Here is a 22,168-nt window from a genome sequence, read left to right as displayed (position 1 = left end):
GCCTTTGAACCAAGCTTTTTTGGTATCCCTGTTGTTGCAGCTGTCTGTACTAGCCCATTTCTGTCAGAACAATGACAAGTCAAGGCAGATCTGTAACCTTAACAGCAGCCAAGAAATTATTAGACAGGAAAATCTCATTTCTCATCCACCTGCCACAGCTTGTTATGTGTTAGCTCTCTATCCACTGGCAGCTTTCCTGCAGAGTGCAAGACCAAGAAAACTTTCTGTGAGCTGCAACACACTGCCTTCAAGAAACCTCCTGCTTCATCAGTCATTTTTATATATTCTTACTATGCAAGATCAGAGCTGTTCTGGCTGACAGTGCAAAGGCTTCTCCTTGTGCCTACAAGTAGCTCCCACTCAGCTTCCTGCACAAATGGCTCTGGAATCCAACAAGCTAACAGGTAAGAGTTTGCAAGGAGCAGCAGTAGTGACACTGCATGGGCAGCACATCCAAAAATCCACACCATTAACTGTTGAGGGAAATTATCTTTAGATATTATAAACCTGCACTTGGCTTTTATCTCCCTGTGAGGTGTTCAGTCATTGCATACCAAAACAGCTTTTTGTACATTTTTTCAACTACAGTTCCTTCTTTTTTGTACCCTTTTTTCAGTTACAGTTCCTTCATCTGATGTTCCTGGACTGATGGAAACCTTGAATTAAAATAAGAAGTTGGTCCAGCAGAGTCTTTAAAAAAGCACAACCCTTGCAAGGTCTCAGCAAAGATACAGAGTTTGGAAACCTTGCATCTTCAGCTTCAGGACATTAAACTGAAGGCAAACAGGTATCAAATGTTATATAATGTTAATTATGGTAATTCAGTACCAACGTCCATGGTAAGGCAGAAAAATGTACACGCTGTTCAAATGCTGTGGCAACTCCCTGACTTCCAGAAAGTACAACTTAAATACACATTAAGAATTATCTGGGGGAGATGCTGCTGGCACAAATAAAAATCCCTGTTCAGTAACTCGCAGAGCTCTTTCACATCTGCCAAAAATATCTGCTAATCCACATCACTGAAACTGGGAAACCTATTTTGGGCAGGCCTGTAGAACACCACAGAGCACCTGGAGAGCAAGGATCGCCTCGACAACATGCACGACATGGACCTGTGTGACGCTGACATTCCCACGGTGCCTGGTAAGCAGCTCCTGTGCAGCTCCCAGCATCCATCCCTGCTCCCTTGCATGCCCCACGCAAGGGCAGTTTGGGATCTGCTGTCCTCAGCAAGGACACGGAGATTGGAGATACATGCTCTGATGCTGAGGCACCCAGATTCCACAGGGCCAAGGGCCGAGCTTCCCGCCCCTCAGCTTTCTCCTGTAAATACACTCACCAGCTGCATACAGGTAGGGGTGAGCCAGTGTTTGGACATTACACAGAAGTTTCTGTTTACAACAAGGCACCTCTGCCCTCCTGAGAGCACCTGAAGGTCAGTACCCAGCTGCTGCTGAAGCTGGAGCCACAAGCTGAAGGTGGGGTAAGCAAGAGACGCCCCAACTCATCTCGGCACATCCAACACAGCGCCCACCCCCAGCCCTGCAGGGACCCTCCTGCTTTATGGTAATGCTCACATTGCCACTGCTGCTGACAGCGTGCCCGGTTATCCAAACACATCGATCTAAACATCTCGTTCTCCAAGTTTTACTTTTCTTTTAAACTTTATTTATTGTTGATAGACCGCAAATGGTGAAAGTATACACATCCCTGCTTGCTGCTGCCTTGAAAATTCAGCTCAGGAAGGATGCATCCCTGCTCCCTCATTTCTAAGACTATACGTAGGTATTACTCTGCCCATTTTGATTCTTTGCTCCCCTGGACTACTCTGAGTGCTTCATATGATTAAGTGCACCCCCAAATGCTCTGACAGTCAATATACAGTTTTAGTCAAGTCCTCACATAAATAGGTCCTAGAATGAAATTATTGACTTTGACTGAATTTTATCCAGTGAAAAAGCAGGCTATTAATCTCCTAAATAAAAGACACTACAATACTGCAATTAAATCATGAACCATCTCAAAAACAACTTAATACAGTAGTTTTAGACTCCCAGAACTTCCATGAAGCAGCTCATTAGAATAAATTTCTTTTATGTAAGAAAACACTACCTGCTCCAGCTTGGAAGATTTTTTTTCCCCCAGAGATTTTGGATGGTCTCTTTGGGCTAGGGTTTTATTTAGTTATTTATTCTTTGTTTCATTGATTTTTTGTTTGTTTTCTTTTAGGTTTTGTTTTGCTTTGTCTTCCTGTTTTCTTAAACATCAAAGCTTGAATTCAACTTAAAAATGTAAAAATTCCAGTTCTGGTAATTTTTTAATGTAGAAGAATCTGAACCAGATGCAAGATTTTATACTGACTTCCCTCCTAAATCTTGATACTAACAGATCAGAGCGTGTGTAAACTAGAAACAGTACTAGAAGGAGTTCATAAAAACCTCATAAAATAGAGTCAGATACAGTCAATTTGAAAATATCCTGCAGAATCATGTGCTATAGATGAGAAGATTTACTTGTAAAACCAGCCTTGATTATTATACATTACTGCCTGCATGTTCATAGGCACAAACAATAGAAGTCAATGATGGATTATACTCATAAAATTACATGATCACCAGTTTGTGCTTTTAAAAAAGTGTTTCACAAATATTTGGAGTAAGTGAGATTGCAATCGATGTCCTGGAAACAAAAGAGAATCTGCAGAATCTGGGAACTGTGGATTCCAAAAGGACTGTGAATCTGAAATAAGAGCACAGCCCACACATTGTGCTTGTACTCAACAGCGCGCAGAATGCTCTGTATTTAACACTGCCTGTGCTGCAAAGAGATTTCTTAACTGCTTGAATGTCTGCTACTGAAACCATCTTACGATTTGTATTTTTGCTATTGCAACAATACCTGAGACTTCCAACTTCTACATAAACTCTAACTACTTTCATAACAAATTGTGTCCACTCCGACAGAATCCCAGAATGACCTGGTTTCAAAAGGACCTTAAAGACATCCCAGTTCCAACTGTGTTTCACTAAATCAGGTTGCTCCATGTCCCATCCAACCTGGCCTTGGACAATTCCAGGGATCCAGGGGCATCTGTGAAAGAAAGGAACTTCTCCACTAAGAGAATTGTGTTTTTAAACAATGTTATTGAAATAACTGTGCTTTTTAAATGCATTTCCATGCACTTATTTTGTCTGTTCAATATGTTAAGCTAAATACAGGTCAAATGCCAGAAGTGTGTACATAAATTAATGCTGGCTTAGACAGGAGACTCCTGTTTTTAAGGACACACCATACATATGTTATGTATGAACAGATGACTGCTTGTTTACCAATGCATAAGAAAAAGCAGCTTCAACAGCCTTTTGGGTAAAAATACACTGTAAATTGATCTTGGGGTAAAATCCCCACCCATAACACTTTTTTGCTTCTATCTCTTCATGACAACTTACATGATGGGAGCTTCAGAAAGCGTAGCTACATTCTCTGTTTTTCCTGGCCCTCTCCTTCTTGGTCTTGTAAAAATTTACCACACCAGCTCACCTCCCTGGTAAAAAACCACTGAATGGAGAGGTTAAAACCAAACCCCTGTATCGCCTCATTACATCATGTTTTGTCCAGCAAACAGGAACACCCTTCATCCAGCACATGAGCTGTTCTGGGCCGTACAGATCTGTGTAGGAGAGTTTCATAGTATGGCCAGAATGTTGCAAAAATCAAGCAAGCAGACAAGCTGAGAACATCCAGTAATGAAGAGGCAGAGAACACGCCTTGTGAATTCAGACTTTGCCAAGTGCTGCATGAGGGCAGGAGGAACCTTTCAACTCTCTTTGGAAAACAACTTCCAACATGCCAAAGGCAAAAATCCAAATCTCATCTAGTTAAACACTGGATGGAAAATTGCACTACTTGGGAGAACCATCCAGTCTGAATTAGGGGATTGAAAAAAATTCTGCAACAGGACAAAAACACATGTAAGTGACAATGTTAGAAACAATAGGCACAAGCGTACCGTAGAAGCAATCAATCATTCCTTTTGCACTGTCATGAAACAAAGGACATGAAGCACATTGTTTTACAAATGAGATAAGAAAGGTCATGTCATGACATCAACCAAATCCAAAGCTATAACCCCTAACCTTCCTTTTCCATCCAAAACGTTTGGCTGGTTTTTGACTTAACTCCCACATTCTTGCTCATAGGTTTACATAATTACTACTCATGACCACTGTAATTTATATAGCAGCTTATCTCAAGGCAGAGTTATGGGCTGGGAGGCTGGGCAGTTCTGCACAAAACATTACAGAGACATTAGAATTATCTTGAACAATGGTGCAATCTGGCTGCTGTTGCTATTGAACAGCAAAGGGGAAGCTTATCAAACTCTCCAGCCATTAATGCGTGTTGATGCACAGCTAGAGGAGCCCTGGCTTTGTGTGTGAGAAGAAAAACAAAAATCTCACATTAAAAAGAAAACTACTCCTGTACCTATCACTGCAGAAAAAACTACTTTGGAATTTCATCAGTGACATCAACACATTTCTCTTACTGAGCCACAAATGCTCTGTACAGCTTTTCTTTACATTGAAGTTTTAAAGTAGCCAATACACACATAGTGACTCTTAGTGTTTCTAAGAGTACTGAGAGTTAACAGGGATGTCTGCATGCTCAACTAACCTTCCCCTGACTACCCCTTGAGTGTGTAAATATAAATAAAAAGAAGTTTCCTTCTGATGGAAAGCTTTTTAAAATGTAAAACATAAGCAGCTGTCCACAGCTATATGCATCACCTCTGAGAGCTGACTTACTCTTCCCTAAATAGAAAAAATACGTAAAATTATTTTTATTTAAAAACAGAATATCAAGGTGAAAAATGTGGAGGATACAGCTCATTATTACATTATTAGAAAGACTGATTCACTATGTAAATTTCTGATACACACCTGAAAGAAACAATCACACAAAAATCCTGTTAATAATTTTAAAAATCTGTTGTGGGGGTGAAGAATTAATTTCAACTATGTTCAGTTTTAAATACCCAGCCCCTCTCTTGTATACACGTACAGCGCCCAGGTTGCAAACAGCTTGCCCAAGTTAAATAATTGTTTTGAACTAGAGCAGAGCTTTGGAACAGGTTTCACACAACAGTTGATACCAGCACTACCAAGACATTCAGGTAACACTGTACTTATGTAAAAGTCAAGAGGATTGTTGTTTGCTAGGAAAACCAGCTGCCGTACCTGGTGTAGGACAAGAGGCCTGAGCATAAATTGAAAGTGAAGACAAGACAGATTCTTACCCTCATTCCAAGAACCAAAAAGCCAATCTCCTCCATCAGTGGGTACTTGCTGACCTGCTGCTGGATCTTCTCCGCTGAAGCGTAGGGATCATAACTCTTCTGACCAATTTTTACATCCATTATGCAGGGCTTATTAAACTTACGAGTCACATCTTCCAGTTTTAGATATGTATCTGTCAAAAAACCAAAACTTTTGTAAACAGCTTGTCAAAGCAAAATAATTACATAGCTTCTGCTAAAGCAGCTGTGGAGGAATGGGAATAGTTTAAGGCTCAACCTCACATGAATTCTCTAAGAGTCAAGTTTGTCTCCGAATGCAGACTAAACCATGGTCACTGACATCCACAAATTCTATTGCCACAAAAATCTAAATGCTTTCTTGTTTAGAAAACCGTATACAATTAACATGTGTTAACCTAGCATTCAAATTCAAATTATTGCCCAGATAAAATCCACGAGTAACTTTTATTAAGTCATTACCATATCACAAAGAGCATTACTAACCACATACAAATGCAGGTTCTGCAGCTGTGTGGCCGGTTTTGCAATTCCGATGGTCTCTTGTGTCATTTTACAAATGAAGCCAACATTTCAGTCCTGGCCTGCAGGGGCTGAAGTGCAGCTCATTTTGCTTCTTTTTATCCCACTCCCATCTGTGCTCATTTCTCATGGCACACCTTTTGGAGAAAAGGCTCTTCGAATCCTAGGCTGCCTTTCATCCATTTCTAGCAGTCCCTGTGGGAGGGTGGCTGGACTAAGAAACCCCAAAACTACTTGGAGGCCTGAAGATTTAAAGGAGTATCTAAAACCTGATGAAAATGATTGCTACCAGCATGAGCCCCACACTGACTATCAGAAGGAAATGGACTCTCAGACAGCTCTGCTTGGGACACAGCTGCACCCAACTGCAGCCCTTGCCAGGACGTGGCATAACCAAGGCAACGCACAGCCTCAACACTGCCCTCATTCTTCGTAGGTGCTTTGTAAATCCACCTGTCACCAGGCACAAACCTCAAGCCTGCTTTTCTTTCCACTACAGCCCATTCCATAAATTTACTTTTTTGCCTTTAATGCACTCCAAATACAAAAAACCACTGTATTATACCCACTCGTGCAGCATGATCTCAAATGGGATTGTGAGAGAAAGCAAAACTAGTTCAAGTTTAAAGAGGCACAAAGTCTCTTGTTTGAAAGCTGTACAAAGAGGTAACAAAACCAGTCGGAGTCAAGATAAAGTGAACAAGCAACATTTCATTTATGCTTAATAAGTAGAAACACTTTCTTCAGAAGAAATGAAAGGTACTTTACTACTTTAAGTCCTACTGAGAGCTTCAGTTTTTACACCATCATGATCAAATATCCCAATTTCTCACAAAGTACGTAAGTATTCATTTAAACAGGTTTGATTAAATCCTTAGATGGCTGCTTTCTGTATGAACGAACTAGGCATTTTGTTTATATAGTCATTTTCAGGAAAACATGTCAAACCAATACACTAATTAAAAAAAAAAAAAAAACCAAACCAAAACTACTCTTCCACTAACTCACTTCACCAGCTTTTAATGTCCTTTGGGTTACAGGATCAATGTAGCTACAGCAAGAAGAGTTTTGCTATAGGCTAACTCATCCACTAGCGACAACTGCAGGTATACATCCAAGCTGAAATTACTCCTAGTAACTTTGGGGAGCCCTAGGCAGCCAACATACTTGATATTTGCTCACTGAATATCCCCAAAGGAGAAACAGGATAAATACTCTCCCTACCAGGCAGGGTATCCTGTATCACCTGAACTGCAGGTGCTACTTTTACTCTTCAAAGTTTTTATACAGAGGTCTAATTCAGTCAGATATTAGCACAGCTTTTGCAGGACTTTGAGAAACCACTATCAATACCTGGGAAATCCGTAAAATCTGTTAGCTATCTCTTACTAAACCAAAAATTGTAAGAATCTGTCATCCTTCTGACTCTTTTTGTATATTACAGAAATCACTGCAATCAACAGATCTGTGTCATCACTCTAAAACAATGCAGAAAATAACTAAAAGTTCAAGGTTTTCAGTACATAGCTCTCAAAAGCAAAGAGCCACAGGTTTACATGGGAGGTGAGGAAAGACAGTAAATGCAAAAAATCTCAGAAAAGGACTGCAGTCCTTCACCACCAATTACAAAATGCTTTGGAACATGTTGCGAGCACTCCAGAATCAAACTGTTAGAAATAAAAAAATGATACAAATTGTTTAGATGCAACGTCTTCATCAGCCCTAAAATAAAGCCATATAGAAAGTAGTATAAAACATCTATTTCCACAGGAACCCATGGGTATCCCACTGTTCTCTACTGCACCAGTCTAACTCCCACTTTTTAACCATACAGCACCAACATTCAGCACCTCCCAACTACTTAAAAGTCCTAAATATCTGTCACTTCATTCCCCATCCTTTTCAGATTTCTTAAACTAGACTATCTTTCTGACCTCCTAAAAATATCACAATAACTATTTTTTAAAATTTAAGCATTAAAGTTACCTTTGTAGATAACACCAACCCTGGGAAACACTATTTGGCAAAGGCGGTAAATTATCCAACAATTTCTCATCTCTCTCACTCTTTTTGGAATGAAATCTTTCTTGTTAGCTAACTGCTAGCTCAGAATCGGGCCTGTTGTATCTGTTAACACACCTCTCTGCTCTCACAACGCTGTCTGGCCTTGTTGACAGAGCAATGCCACCCAGATAAGGCACCATACCAAGTTACTTTTTCTCATTATTGCTTCCAACAAATGGATCAATTGCTTACACTCCATTTTCCTGGCACTCTTTGGTGCTTATTTGCATTCAATAGTCTAATGAACCAGCTCCCAAAGCCACAATATTGGTATATCTGTAACTTCCACTTCCAGCAGTTACCCCTATGATACCTCCAAGCACTAAGACAAACGAAGTTAAGCCTCAGATACATATCGACTGCTCTCCATTTTCAAGTCAGTTACTGCAAGTCTCTGCAGCTCTGACCATAAGTGTCCTTTTCAAGGGCATCAGTGAGTCTGCACCTCAGCCCAGGAAACCAGGGTGCTCTCCTCCCTTCTCCTCGCTGGGTTCAACAAAAGCCTGCAGATTCTTCAAGCAATTCAGACTTTCTAAATTATTATGTAGTGCCCTGCTAACCCAGTGTGCTTCAGGAGATGATGCACTTGCCATCTAAAACTAGATTAAATTAAAAACCCCCATGGAGAGAAGAATTCATAAAGATCTTTATATTAAAATTTGCACTGCTAGATAGTCTTGACCATACATTTCAAGGATTTAAATAAATTATTCATCAGAGACTTGCCCTGCTCTTTTCTATTTAACAGTGGCAGGAAGGAGTGGCTTAACATATTATTGACATATTTTTTACGGTCCCAAAGGAGAGAAACCAAAAGATCACCAAAATTCAGCCAGTATCCATGGCATGAACCACTGCAGACTTCAGCACAAACATGCCAGAGCATTCAGTCCTCACTGGAGACAGAAGACACAAAATCACTTTAGGCATCTGATTCCTTCTCATAACTTAGGAGACATCTCTCAAATCAGAGGATTAAGAGCCTAAATTGCCCGCAGCAACAAAGGAAGAAAAGAAAGGTTTGAAGCTGGGTTATTTATATCTATCCTGTTCTCAGGTTAGGCAACAAAATTAGGTAACAGTATGAAATGAGCAGCAGTGAAGTTACTAAAAAAAAAAAAAAACCAACAAAAAACCACAGGCAACGACTAGGCAGCCACACAGCAAACTCGGCAGCAGATGGCTCCTACATCTTTATAACAACTTTTCCACCGCTTTGTGAATAAACTCCAAATACCCACAATGCCAGTGAAGCTAAATTTCAAATCCAAGCCATTTTAGATGAGCTTAGGAAAACAGTATCCCACCTTGACCTCCATTTCCTCTGCAGTAGGACTGGGTATGTGATCTCAGCAGAACTGGAGTTATTGTACAAATTGTATTGATATCGGGAGTCCATCTTTTCTGTCACATTTCCTACATTCTCATTTACACTTCATACATTTCACCCCTTTTAGCTAGCAATTTCATCCACTTACCTACTTTTCCAGTATAGAATGCTGATGTTTCTCCCTAAACATTTCTTTAAGGAAATAAATTATGTTCTTCACCTTACAAATTGCAGTTCCTGCTTACGTGTCACATGGAAACTCAGAGACGGTCACAAATCAAGCTGAGAGCAGACTAACTTTTGTTTTTCCAGAAGTCACCTATGACCAATTTAGTACCAATAGGAAATTACTGGGTTCACTACTACTGAGTTGTACAGAGCTGTGATCCCAGAGCCCGCAGAGCAGTGATTGCCAAAGGAAAGGTCAGGCTTCCAATGTCAAGACGCAGCAAACCTACAAGTATATCTTCAATCTACATTTAAGAACAAGATACACATACACTCTGCTAAGCTCCATCATCTCCAGCGACTTTGATTTCTATCAGGACAACACAAAGCTCATTAGTACTACAGATAACAGAGTTGGCAGCGCAGTGTTTTGGTTGAACTGTCGCCACAGCTTTCTATGAAGAGGACACATGATAGTGCACAGCCTTTACAAGAAGCAAACAAAATCAAAAGTTTCTCCTCCTTTAAACAGTTATTCCTACTGCCTATGTCTGAATGACTGGTGGTGACCATCCAAAATCCAGCCCTATGGTGCACAGTGCTTTCAAATCCCCAAAGGAAACGAGCAATGTGTTTAATTACTGCCCCTTGGTTAGACCATGTATTTTCACATCTTAAGATCATACTGCAAATAGAAAAAAAATTATTTGTAACTGAGAGGGAATATTAAGTGAACTCCATGAGACATTAAATTGTGAGGGAAGGAAAAAGATAGCTCTTGTAGAGCTATTTGAATTAGTGCCAAATAGGAAAGCATGAGGGTAAATCTGAGCTAAGAAACTGCTGGTACTACCACAATCTTCCTTTCAGTTTTTCCTGTAGATATTACACCATGTCTTTGGATATTGTCTTACTACTTCTTTGGAAAACAAGTCCACCAAGTGACAGCATAAGCAGAAGACAGGTATTTTAAAGGAGCATGGCATCTAGTTTGGTGCCCACATCCTACAATAGATTCCATGGCATCCCTTTGTTTCTGTGTGTTCCAGAAGCTCCATGTCCCCAGTGTGAATCAGAAAAGTCCCCAGAAGAAAATCTAGTTTCTAATATAACAATATTTTCCCTTGAAGAGACAACCTTCCAACTGTTCTACCAAAACACCCTTTTCTTCCCAAAAGAAGAAATGTTATACAAACAGAGATTTTAAGACACTAGATCTTTGTTTCATTCAAATAGAGGATGACAAGCAGAACTCCCCACCATAGCACCTGCTGAAATAAGCGCTGTGGGTGGTAAGGCACAGTGATGGGATCCAACCTCCGGAGACACAGCAGCAGATTCCAGTCTGAATGCTTCCTCAGCCCCAGAGTGTCCATCTTTCCTTTCTTCCAAAACCACAAAATGCTTCTTGCTTTGATCACCTGGCTGGACATAACTGTGCAACCAGTCCACTCTTCCACAATGACCCCACCCTGAGCAGGAGCTCTGGGGCAATGTGCATCAGGCCCAGCTACTCAGGAAACCTTGACTGTACAAACAGCCGCACCCCATCTTCCTTGGAAGGAAGACTCCAAAGACCTAATCCAGCCACAGGACTGCAAACTGGAACCAGTTGTTAGAGGGAATGTCAGTGGGTTCCAAAACAAGTCCAAAAAAACCCTATGGAGCTCACAACTACCAAAAATGAGTCTCCAGAAAATTTTTCAGGAGGTTTGGATTAAGAGATAAAATTAGAACAGTACCATTTGGTGCAGTAGGTGGTGACCAGACACCGAAGTATTTTGGCAGATATTCCCGCAGCTCCAGAAGAATGCTGTCGCAACAGTCGGAGTCATAAACCTGAAATAAAATAGGGAGGGTTGGAGAGATCATCATTTTAAACATTCATTTCTGCTGGTGGGGGAGTGAACAAGTAGCTGCATGGTACTTGGTAGCTGTCTGGGGCTAAACCATGACATTTTCCAATTGTCCTGTAATTATACTTTCTTACAGTCTTTGTTTCCATAAGTCTAAGATATTTACCTTACATTTAAAAAACATACCAGATGAAGATGATCATTATCACAGTCCAACATAAACGAATGGCATCCTTTCTTTCAAATTTTAAGGTGGCAACGAAGCATCAACCCTAAGCACAATTTATGGCTTAACTTGAATAAAAATCTGAACTGTAATTGTTAACTTCAAAGCCTGGCTATTGAAGAAGGTGTTCTCGTATTTGCATGCAAGAGTGTATAGGATTACTGCATCATATTATATATCCAAATCTTTTTAATTTACATCAGGTATCAAGTACAGAAGATTAGACTAGATAGCATTTTCTCCTCTTCTCAAAGACAATTCATGCTGTAGCTACATCACACACACTATGCACAGTTCAAATAGATTTCTTTTCATTTACTTTAACGCTTTCAACATTTCTTCTCAACCCCTGTAGGAAAAAACAGTAACGGTCTGGAAACAGCAGCTGGCTTATATTCCTGAAGGAACAACTCTTTGCAGCTAAAATGAAGCTTTGGATCCCATCTGTTATGGAATTGCATGACTGTTACCAGTTTGTGGCATTGCTAAGAGGGTTTCAAAACCATTCCCTTGCCCGGATTTCCCCCATCCTACCCAGTGACGTAGTTCCAGACACGGGATTGCCCACACCACACTTCCACATGCTTTGTAGACTCAAAGATCTCCATCCACACCACTACAGGTTACAAGGATTGTTACTGCATTTAGGAGCCAACTCATCCCACACCCCATAGAGATCTCCCACTTGTGCTGCTATCGGAATGGTGTCCTTCCCCTCAGCCCTACCATGGCCACACAGCAATCCCCATGGAAGCGGCACAGTGCCCAGGGTGTGCCGTGGTTCTGCTGTCACTGCAGTGCAGCCAGAGCCCGCTGCAAAGCTGGCAGCAAGACAAAAAAAGTCAGGTGTTAACAGCTCTGCAGACTTGGCTCAGCTCATTGTGTCAGTGGGGGATACCTGGCAATACAGCTACAAAGGGGAGGTACGCAAGATACATGCCTGTAGTGTTGCTATGTTAATACAGCCAGGGAGAAAAACATGGACCTGAAGTCCAGACGCTATTTTAGAGCATCAAGGCAAGCCTTGGCTACCCTCAGCAGGGCCAGTAACTCGAGACAGCGCCTCGTGCAGCAGCAGTGTTAAAATTAGTTAATGTGAGTTTGTCCTAAATTTAGGCTTCCCTGCAAAAATCTCAAACTAGGTAAAATCAAACCACCAGTGTGCTTCTAAAAGAGGGACTTCACCACCACTAATGCAAGGCTGTCCTGGGCTTGCACCAGCCACGGTTCCGACACCCTCACTGTGAGTGAGCAATGATCCAGAGCATGACAAATCCATGCTGACTGTGTGCTAAGGTACTGAACTTGACCCACTCCTTTCACCAACCCATGGTATAGGCCCCGTTTAAAAGATCCTAAGGGATGGGAGTGAATCCTGAAAGCTCAAACCACACAAATACGTGCAGAGTGTATTGCAAAACTCTATGGTATGCCCAACACCACACCCTCTGCCACTACTGCTGCTATCTTAAGCACAGAGAAATTGCTGGGTGTGTATTTTTCAAGTCACAGTGTCACATCAGAGGGCACTGATCTCTCTTCACGTCATGACCACAGAGGATGACACGTAACTGCATGTCTAAGTCCAGTTTCCCTCCCATGTTAGCACAAGCTGGTATGCTGGTACATTGTGCTCTAAGATAAAAAACCTTACTTGCCCCTGTGATCAGTGTATTTATGCAACATTTCTCCACTGAGCCCCAGGGCTTGCCAGCAGAGGACAGCACTTTCTCCAGAAGACTGCAATGTAGCTTGATCTTACTCGTTTAAGGAAGAAAAGAAGAAGCTAAGGGTGGAAGCGAGGGGAAGATTAGCAGCAGGCAGACACTGAGGCACAGACTTGATCTCTGCTCTCTCTGATAACAGCTCAGCGTTCCCCACTGTACAGACAGCAGTTTCTGGGCCAGGACACCAGGCACTGACTGGTGCCATCACTTCATGCTGTATTAAAGTAGTACAAGCCCAATTTTTCTTAACTCTGGTAGTTCATGATCATAGCACCTTACATCCAAGGCAGGGCACTCCACTGCTCCCAGCTAATGCTCTTTTCCCAGATGAGTTTGGGGAGATCTGAGAGGCAGAAATCATAGTACATTTACATATGACCAAGTGCATCTATTTAGGTCAGGACCAAGAAGAGAGCGATGGAAACCAAAAGCGCAACAGACAACCAGGAGAAACACTGAATGCAACTGAAAAAACATAATAAACATAATAACTCATTTACTTAATGTATTAGCAAAAGATTCTGAGAAAGTGAAATGTCAGGAGACCACTTTGGGGTTTTTTTAAGAGACGGGACCCTTGACTTATTTTTTACCACCAACATTAGGCAATTAAACTCTGCAACTTAGCAAGTAAATATGGGTATGCTCCTGTGTATCTCAAACAGCAGGATACAAGAAAGACACTCAGCTAACTTAAAATGAGGTGTAACAGCCCAAAGTCAAGACCACATAGGGAAAAGAGCGGCAGAAGTAGTATCTTCCAAGTAGTCTATTCCTCAACACCCTGATATAAAACATTTTAAATGGAGACAGAACTCCCAATAATGGATTTTTCAGTATCACTACTACGACATAACAGAACTAAGTGCATTACTTCTGTCTCTCAAGAAGTTATCTTGTTCCCAGAACAAGTAAGAAACTCCCCTCGTAAGTTTAACATAACATATACACAAGGCACTTATTTGGCCTCAATACAGACCTCAGTTTTAGTCTGCCAAACAAGAATAAGCAATTAATAAAAATCAGAGGAAGTCACTTGGTGTGGGCAAAGCCACAAAACCAGACATTTCAGGAATTATGCTCATTCCCATGCAGGACAGAACCACTTCTGCTCATTAGAACAGGACCACATGTCACAGGCATTTCTTCTCATTTCATACAACCTGGTAGCAAGCCACAGAACACCAAATATAAATGTAAACATGACAAAACCATCCCTTAAGCTACACAGGGAATATACCAGGCACCTCATGACTCAAAAGATATTGCTACTCATACTTCTGGAAGATTCATGAAAAATGCAGGTTATCACTTGCCTTAGGAAAACCTTAATGAACAAACCACTGGATTTTAACTTACATCAACAATATTCCAATTTTGCTTCGAGACATAAAACATATCCAGAAAAGCAAGTAAATAGGATGCTGACATTTGGAGGGCTCACAACATGACAATTACAAATAACTCATAGGAAGAATATGCTCCAGGTATGTTCTGTGGCACCTCAGATAGTGTTATAGACACCGTGAAGTCGTAATTTCCAGTCACGCAGGACTTTTTAATTCCGAGGCGAATTTACCATCCTTGAGTTTTTAATCCAAAGTACACTCTGGGGTTTCTTGTAACAGGTGGATCTGCTTTTAATGCAAACAGGAGCATTAAAGTAGGACAAGTTCTTTTCCTTATTTAAAACACAACGTTCAGAGTTGTGTTCTAAAGACTAGCTAATGACCTAAATGATAGAGAGAGGGTAAAACTAGTGTTTCAAATTCAACAGGAAACTAGTTCTGGCAGTACAGACCTGTCTTCAAATGTCCTGATGAAAAAATACCACTTTGACAGAAAAGTAATCTACAGAGAACCTTCTAAAGTACATTCAAGAGTTAGTTTAAAAGAATTTGTATTTAAAGCTATTTGAGTAGGAAACTTTAAGTGTCAGAGTAGGCATATCAGTCTGAAGCATCACCTTTCTTTGCAGCCAGCTACCATACACTGTCCCTAAAGGCAGCAGCACCACAGCCTGCAGAGTCTCAGGACGCACAGCCAGCTGCCAACATCAGGCAGAGAATTCACTGTCCATTGTGGGATTTGAGGCTTTTTCTTTGAGCAGTTAATGCAGCTAAGGCATGCACTTAAATTAGCCAATGCAAGATTTACAGATGCCAGGGCAACCTTAATTTCCTCTTCCATTGGGTATGTCGTATATCACAGACTTTAATTACCTGAGCACACACTGCATTTCCCTCTGGACACTTACATCAGCCAGTTTCACCAGGCAAGTGCAAGGGTCAAAAAATTGAGGTTGAAACCGAAGCTGTGATTTTAGCAATTTGTATCTGCTTGGTCCTACAACTCAAGACAGCCCTAGCTTTTTTTCTGAAGTGGTATCATCATGGTTTGAGTGTGTCCACAGATCCTTTTTCCACAAAAATGACTGGCATTGAGCCAGCTCTGCTTATATTCAAAATCTCATACCACAATAACTTCAGAAGTTAAATATTTGTGAATTTGTCATTACACAAAATGCTATTATACCCAATTGCTAAATTTACTATCTAATATGCAGCCATATTAATGAGATTGCAATCATTTTCACTGGAAATACATACAGAAAGAGAGTGTGTTTAAAACAAATGAGGATCTATTGCCACACTCTGATCACATAAATGGATTTTCAAGTAAAGATGGAAAACACTTTTGACAAAAAGATCTTTCAGGAGTCAGGAAAAAAGAAAACACATTATAGCAAGGAGCTGGCCATCGTACCTTCTAAAAAATGAAGGCTGTGAAAATAAGCCTCAAAGATCTCACAAAGAGACACTTATTTGGTGATGTGTATCAACAAGTCAAATTCTAACAATGCCAAAATCCCAGCAGGTTTCATTTCACCCACTTCCACCTTTTACATAGTCCAATTTAGGCTTAGCCCTAGCAAGATTTGAAGCCCCAGCCGCGGAAACATTTTTGAAAGAGACAAAGCAAACTCTAACCCATTCTGAGGGTGTGGCAGAGCCTCAAAACTTCAGTAGCTGAGGGCGGTGGTCAGGCACAGCCAGCAGCAGCAACACTAAACAGACACCACAGCCTGGCTGCAAGTAAGAGCCACAGGCACCATCTGCAGCAAGGTGCTCCAAAATGGTCAGAGCTAAGTTGGGTAGAGAGAGATCCTCCAGTTCCTCTTTCTTTCCAATAACCATTGGAAAGAGGCAAGGCAGTAATGGATTTTGAAAGACAGAAGCAGGCATTTGTCCACACCCCATCACAGCTAAAAAAGGGTTCACAAGACGGCAAACTCCCATCTAATCTTTCATCCCACAAGATTCCTGAGCAACTAAAGATAACAAACCGAGTTTAAGTTGCTTACTCTACCCACACTTCCCTACAATTTCTGCAAGTCACCCCGCTGAGCATGGAGCAGGGTAGTGGACGTGTAAGAGCCTTCTTTGTCAAAATTGCAAATTATAGATCAGCTTCCATCACCAACCTCTTTCTTTAGAACTGAGCCTTCTCTTGCCCTTCAGCCTCTCCTGTGTTCAGAGCTCACTAGCACAGTCAGGTATTATGTTCAGCTTCAACTGCACAGGAGCTGGAGTCTTCAATGAACCTGAGAGCACTCTGAAGTCAAGGACAATTCTTAAAGATACTCAGGAAAATGTAGGGGCTGTTACCATCACAAATACCTGTTAAGCAGCCTCTTAAATAGGTCATGAGACTCTTGGGTGAATGGTCAAAAAACACATGGCTAATTGCAGATCAAGGTCTCTACTCCATAATTTAACCAGAATTCAGTTCAGTTATGTCAACATGCATGTACAACTAACTGGAACAGAATTCACATTAGGTACTCTCTGCTAGAGGCTGAAATAAAGAGAACACAGACTAAAAAAATGGTTAAGACTTACTACCATTGGTCATCTGATAAGGAACTTTCAATTTTAACACACTAAATATTTCTCCCATTCTTATTTCTTCTCTGACAACACATCCAACAGAGCTGGGGAGATGCTGACCTGAAGTTACCCATTGCAAATCTCAAGCAACCAGCAGGCAAGGAGATCCAGTGAATTTCAAGGCAGAAAATCAAGTACTACTCCCTTGCAGAAGTACAGTACAACCAGTTTTCTCATCTATCTTCACAACTGCTGTGCCAAAAGGCTGCTCTGTTACTGCAACGCACTATGTGCTGCAACTTGAATATTGCTTGGGATTTCGAGGGGAGACACAGACCTGGTCAAGAAACCACCACCATATCCAAGCTCACAGACCCAAAAGCGAGTTAGGCAAAGCCAGCAGCCAGAGTGTTTTAAATTCAAACTCTCTGCCCCAAGAGTAATTTTTTTAAGCAGCTCCAGCTATTCAAGGTTAAATTATCACTGAAATTGCTGAAAGTGGAATGGTAGAACAACACAACAAAAGGGAAAAGAGGCTAGTATGGGCATCCCACTTTCTGAGAACATTCAGCCTTACTCTTTTTTTTTTCCCCCAGAAAGCAATCTGGTCCAAGCTGAATATTTACACAGAAGAGTGGGAGAGAACAAGAGTTGGAAGGAATCCTGAAGCACTTACACTTAAATAAGCAAAATTTAATTTTACATTTCAAAGAGACAGAAATGGGAACCAAGTCCTGACAGACGTATGTTGGCTTGTTTTTCCCAGGACTGCAAAAGGCAGCTATGTTATTTGCAGCCATGACATGGCAACACCACCAGAACCAGCTATGACAATTGTGATGTACAGCAAGTGGGGAAAAAGAAAAAAAAGAGAGAAAAAAAAAGTATCCGCTGGAAGCTGTCCACACTGCAGGAGCCCACAGAAGGAATGTACTGCAGCAACTACCACGCTGGGGCAGACTGATGGTGGGTTCAGTCACTGAGAGCAGCACTGCCACAGTCCCACACACGTTTCCATGTGCAGCAGTGACACGTACAGCTGGTCCCGCAGCCTCCTTAAGCTGGCTCACCATCCATATGCCAGGCCAAGGCACTCCGTTTGATCTGCCACTTACAGAATCACAGGATGCTAAGGGTTGGAAAGAACTCAAAGGTCATGCAGCCCCAAACCCCCAGCCATAGGCAGAGACACCTTCCACTAAATCAGGTTGCTCAAGGCCTCTTCCAACCTGTCCTTGAACACTGCCAGGTCTGGGAAAGCTCCAACCTCCCTGGGCAACCTGTTGCTGATGCAGGGTGTCTCTCCAGTTACTCTGAGGCCCCTTGAGATACTGGAAGGTGCTCTGAGGTCTCCACACAACCTTGTCTTCTACAAGCTGAACAGCCCCAACTCTCTCAATCTGCCTTCACAGCACAGGTGCTCCAGTCCCCTCAGCAACTTCACAGCTTTCTCTGGCCCTGGTCCAACAGTTCCATGTCCTTTCTAAGTTGGGGACACCAGAACTGTGTGCAGCACTCCAGGTGAGGAGGGAGCAGAGGGGGAGGATCCCCTCCCTCAGCCTGCTGGCCACACTCCTTTGGATGCAGCCTAGGATTCCACCGGCTTTCAGGGCTGGGAGCACTCACTGCCAGCTCATAGCGAGTTTTTCAACAACCATCATCCCCAAGTCCTTCTCCCAGGGCTGTTCTCAAGCCCTTCTCCATCCAAGCTGTCAGTGTGTCTGGGATTGTCCTGACCCAGGGCCAGGACCCTGCACTTCTTTGTCAAGCTCCATGAGGTTTCCACTGGCCCACTTCTCAAGCCTGTCAAGGTTCCCCAGGATGGCATCCCTTCCCTCGAGAACGTCATCAGCAACAATATTCTCATATTACAAGCCTGTCTGGGTTTGGTTTTTTGTGGTTTTTTTTTAATCTGGAAACTAGAATTCTTTTTTGGAGACTGAATTTATTTTTTTTTTCAAGTAGGCAACCTACACTTTCCTCAATCTCATTCTGTCAGCTCACCAACCATATCTTACTTTTAAATGAACTCATAATGAACAAAGTATTTTCTGTGTAACACCAACACATATTAGGAAGTTGATCCATATTCTGAAACATTCATAACTGAAGTCTAAACAGTATTTGATGCAGGCTGAAAAAGGACTTGCATGACCCTCCAGCAGAGCAGGAGCACTTTGCTGGGTCTTAATTCAATTTAACACACTGTGCACTTTACAACTATGCATTTTCACTTTATTTCCAACCAGGTCTACTCTTGGTAAGGAATCTACTTCAAAATCAGGTTGCTAAGAGAACTGGATTTTTTTTTTTCCTGCTTATTTGCATAGACTATAGACTACTCAGTCTGTTCCCAACTCCACCCAGCAGTTCCACAATTGCATCAAATTGCAATAATGGCCTTTTACTGTCTCCCTTTTTAAAGGGTTTCTTAGATTTATTAAAGCGGGTTGTAGTTTATTCTGTGATACACAATCCTCAAAGAGCATGGGAAACACTCACCAGACTCTTCTAGGTTAACTTTCTACTGTATCATGTGCAAATCATTTCTTCCAAACTTGTCTTTGCTGCAGAGCGCAAGAACCACAAAAATCTGCCATATTTTCCAAGTCCTACTGTCCATTTAATAGTGAAGTACAAAAAAGTATTTATAGAACAGTAGTAGGACCTCAGCAGATTCTTACAGCTGCACTTCATCCTTAACCTCTCTTAGACAACTTCTGATGTGAAAAAAGATCTGAATAACCAGCTTCCAGTATTTCACAATTTTGTCAAAAAGCCATTTTCTTCTCATTAGTTAAGAATTACTACGTGTCCTTCTTTTTATTACATATGCCCAGGCTCATGGCTTAGAGGCAACTTCACATGCTGGTTTGCTCATTTCCCCAGCAAAAGAGGATCCCTTCTAAACAATTCCTCAGCAGAGGAACGATGCTGAGGGCAGGAATGAACTGCACCAGAACGTGCTCGCTATGTTTGCCAACAGGTAATTTGTACACTTCAGTACCAGTATCTGTGCTGTCAGTGTGGCAGATCCAGATGGACCAGAATGAGGCACAGCCAAAAATCCTTTCCAGCTACAGCTCCAAATGTAGTACTAATGAAAGGCAAAGGCAAGGCACTGCATCTCCAAAATAAGATGCTAAGAAAACCAGGCATCCTGTATTTTTGTCCATACAAGACTGAAAATCAAAATGCTAGCCAGAGACTTGATCACAGGATAAGGATATTTTAGTACACAACAGCAGCACAATGGCCATCATCCACTCCTTTTTCAGCCAAGGATAATCAGCTAAATCAAGAGTACAAAAGCACTTAAGTGAGCTTACAAAACAGGGTAACTTATCCTGAAACAAGACGTACTTTGCCTCCCCAATCCCCTTCCTGTCAGTAGCAGGGAACAGTTTATGGAACACAGGCTGCCTTATCATGATTTATGCTATATAGGCTTAAAGGGAGCTGAGCCTTATGAGTCAGTTCTTGCAATTCTGTGCAAATTCAGGCCAAAACCCATCTTTCAGACTGTTGGCTTCATTTTATGCCATGGAGAGGGGGGAAATCACCACAAGCCTTCTGCACTGCCTGAAGCTGCTGGAATACTAATTAAAATTAGACACTGCAGAAAAGAAGCAAGGATCGAGCAGGAATGAAAAGACACAGCCCAGGAGCTGCAGCAGGTTATTGAGAACAAAATAAATCAAACAAGAAGAAGATTACTGCTAATGGTCCAAATGGGCACAATTCCTGCACATTTCTTCTCTGTAACCCCAGAAGCACAAGGAACTGCGGCTTCAGAAATATTAACAGAACTGGGTTTCACTAAAACATTACTCCCTGGTTACAAACTCAAAGAGTGACAGTTAAAAAAGAGACAGCAAAATTTGGACAAACAATATCCATTCTGCCTTGTATCAGGCGGTAAAATGAGCTAGTGAGTTCTTAAAGGAGAGCAAAACAAACCCAGGTCGTTGCCCTATGGAAGCTGCATTTCAATGCATCCAAGGAAACTTCAGAACAATTGTGTAGGCAACCACAAAACCATTCCTTCCTAACTCTCAAGTGCCTAACTCTCACCTAACCATTGTAAATCTCTTTTACATGTCAGAGCTATTTGTGTCTCTTATATCCTGGCTTTGTTTTTAGGATGCATAATAAGAGTGAAAAACATTTTCTGCTCTCTCCACTGGTAACAACTTCCTTGCATTCAGATTCAATGTCAGCAGGACTCAAATCCTGAACTGGAACTACTGCTACAGCAGTTAACAGAGCCATCGCTAACTGGGCAAGGGTGGAAGATTTGTTAACCAGAAGAGCGAAGTGATTACCTGAATTATCTTTTCACAATGCTGTGTGCAGTTAATCAGCTCCCTTGGTTCACAGACATTGGCCAGGGGTAAGAGGTTACCAGAGCTGAGCTGGGACTGGGAGAACCCTGTCCACCTTTCCATTCCAGCATTCGAGCTCCCCAAAATCTCTCCTGCACGTGGGACAGAACTATCTGAGAATCTGGGTACGACTTGCCATACAGTAGTGTTGGAAACCTTGTACCATTGCAGCTATGTTATTTGGAGCCATTACATGGCAACACCACCAGAACCAGCTCTGACAATTGCGATGTACAGCAAACAGGGAGAAAGAAAAAGAAAAGGTATCCACTGGAAGCTGCCCATGCTGCAGGAGCTTTCTCAGGACAGTTTTTGGCAGGCAGCAAGAGGATGGAAAGTGTACTACACATGCCCCAAATGTCACAGAGTCACCACAGGAAAACAGAAGGGCAAATCAAATAAAAGTTTACAGGAACATTTATTGATCTGTTAAGCATAAAATCCCAGTTTATTAGCTGTTCCACTAGCAAACTTTAAACCTCGGTAAGCCATGCTCAAAACAGTTACACAGAGCAGCAGGTTTACAACCACACTGAGTGAAAGCCAAGAAGTGAAAAAGCCATTTCAGAACAGTTCAACAACTTCTCTTGTTCTACTAGAACACTCCATCTCTTCATGCTAAACACACAGCTTGTAGGAAAGCACAGTCACAAAGATAACAACAGCCGTAAATTCTCCCTTCC

At 41.7% G+C, this 22,168-nt stretch overlaps 1 protein-coding gene across 1 annotated transcript in view; it reads right to left on the bottom strand.

Annotated features, from left to right (window-relative positions):
* IPMK (inositol polyphosphate multikinase) overlaps nt 1-22,168 on the bottom strand; it is a 40,137-nt gene that overhangs the window by 9,129 nt on the left and 8,840 nt on the right. Inside the window, exons 3-4 of the mRNA XM_066191700.1 lie at nt 11,144-11,240; nt 5,300-5,472 (exon numbers count right to left, since the gene is read on the bottom strand). Of these exons, the coding sequence (XP_066047797.1) occupies nt 5,300-5,472; nt 11,144-11,240 (270 nt within the window). The remainder of the gene's footprint in view (nt 1-5,299; nt 5,473-11,143; nt 11,241-22,168) is intronic.

This window comes from Chamaea fasciata, unplaced genomic scaffold (genome assembly GCF_029207755.1).
Source record: "Chamaea fasciata isolate MVZ Bird 193981 ecotype frontalis unplaced genomic scaffold, bChaFas1.0.hap1 SCAF_9, whole genome shotgun sequence".
In the NCBI taxonomy this organism is placed as follows: domain Eukaryota; kingdom Metazoa; phylum Chordata; class Aves; order Passeriformes; family Sylviidae; genus Chamaea; species Chamaea fasciata.
Note: the sequence above shows the minus strand (reverse complement) of the source record. Positions and strands in the feature narration are given on the sequence as shown.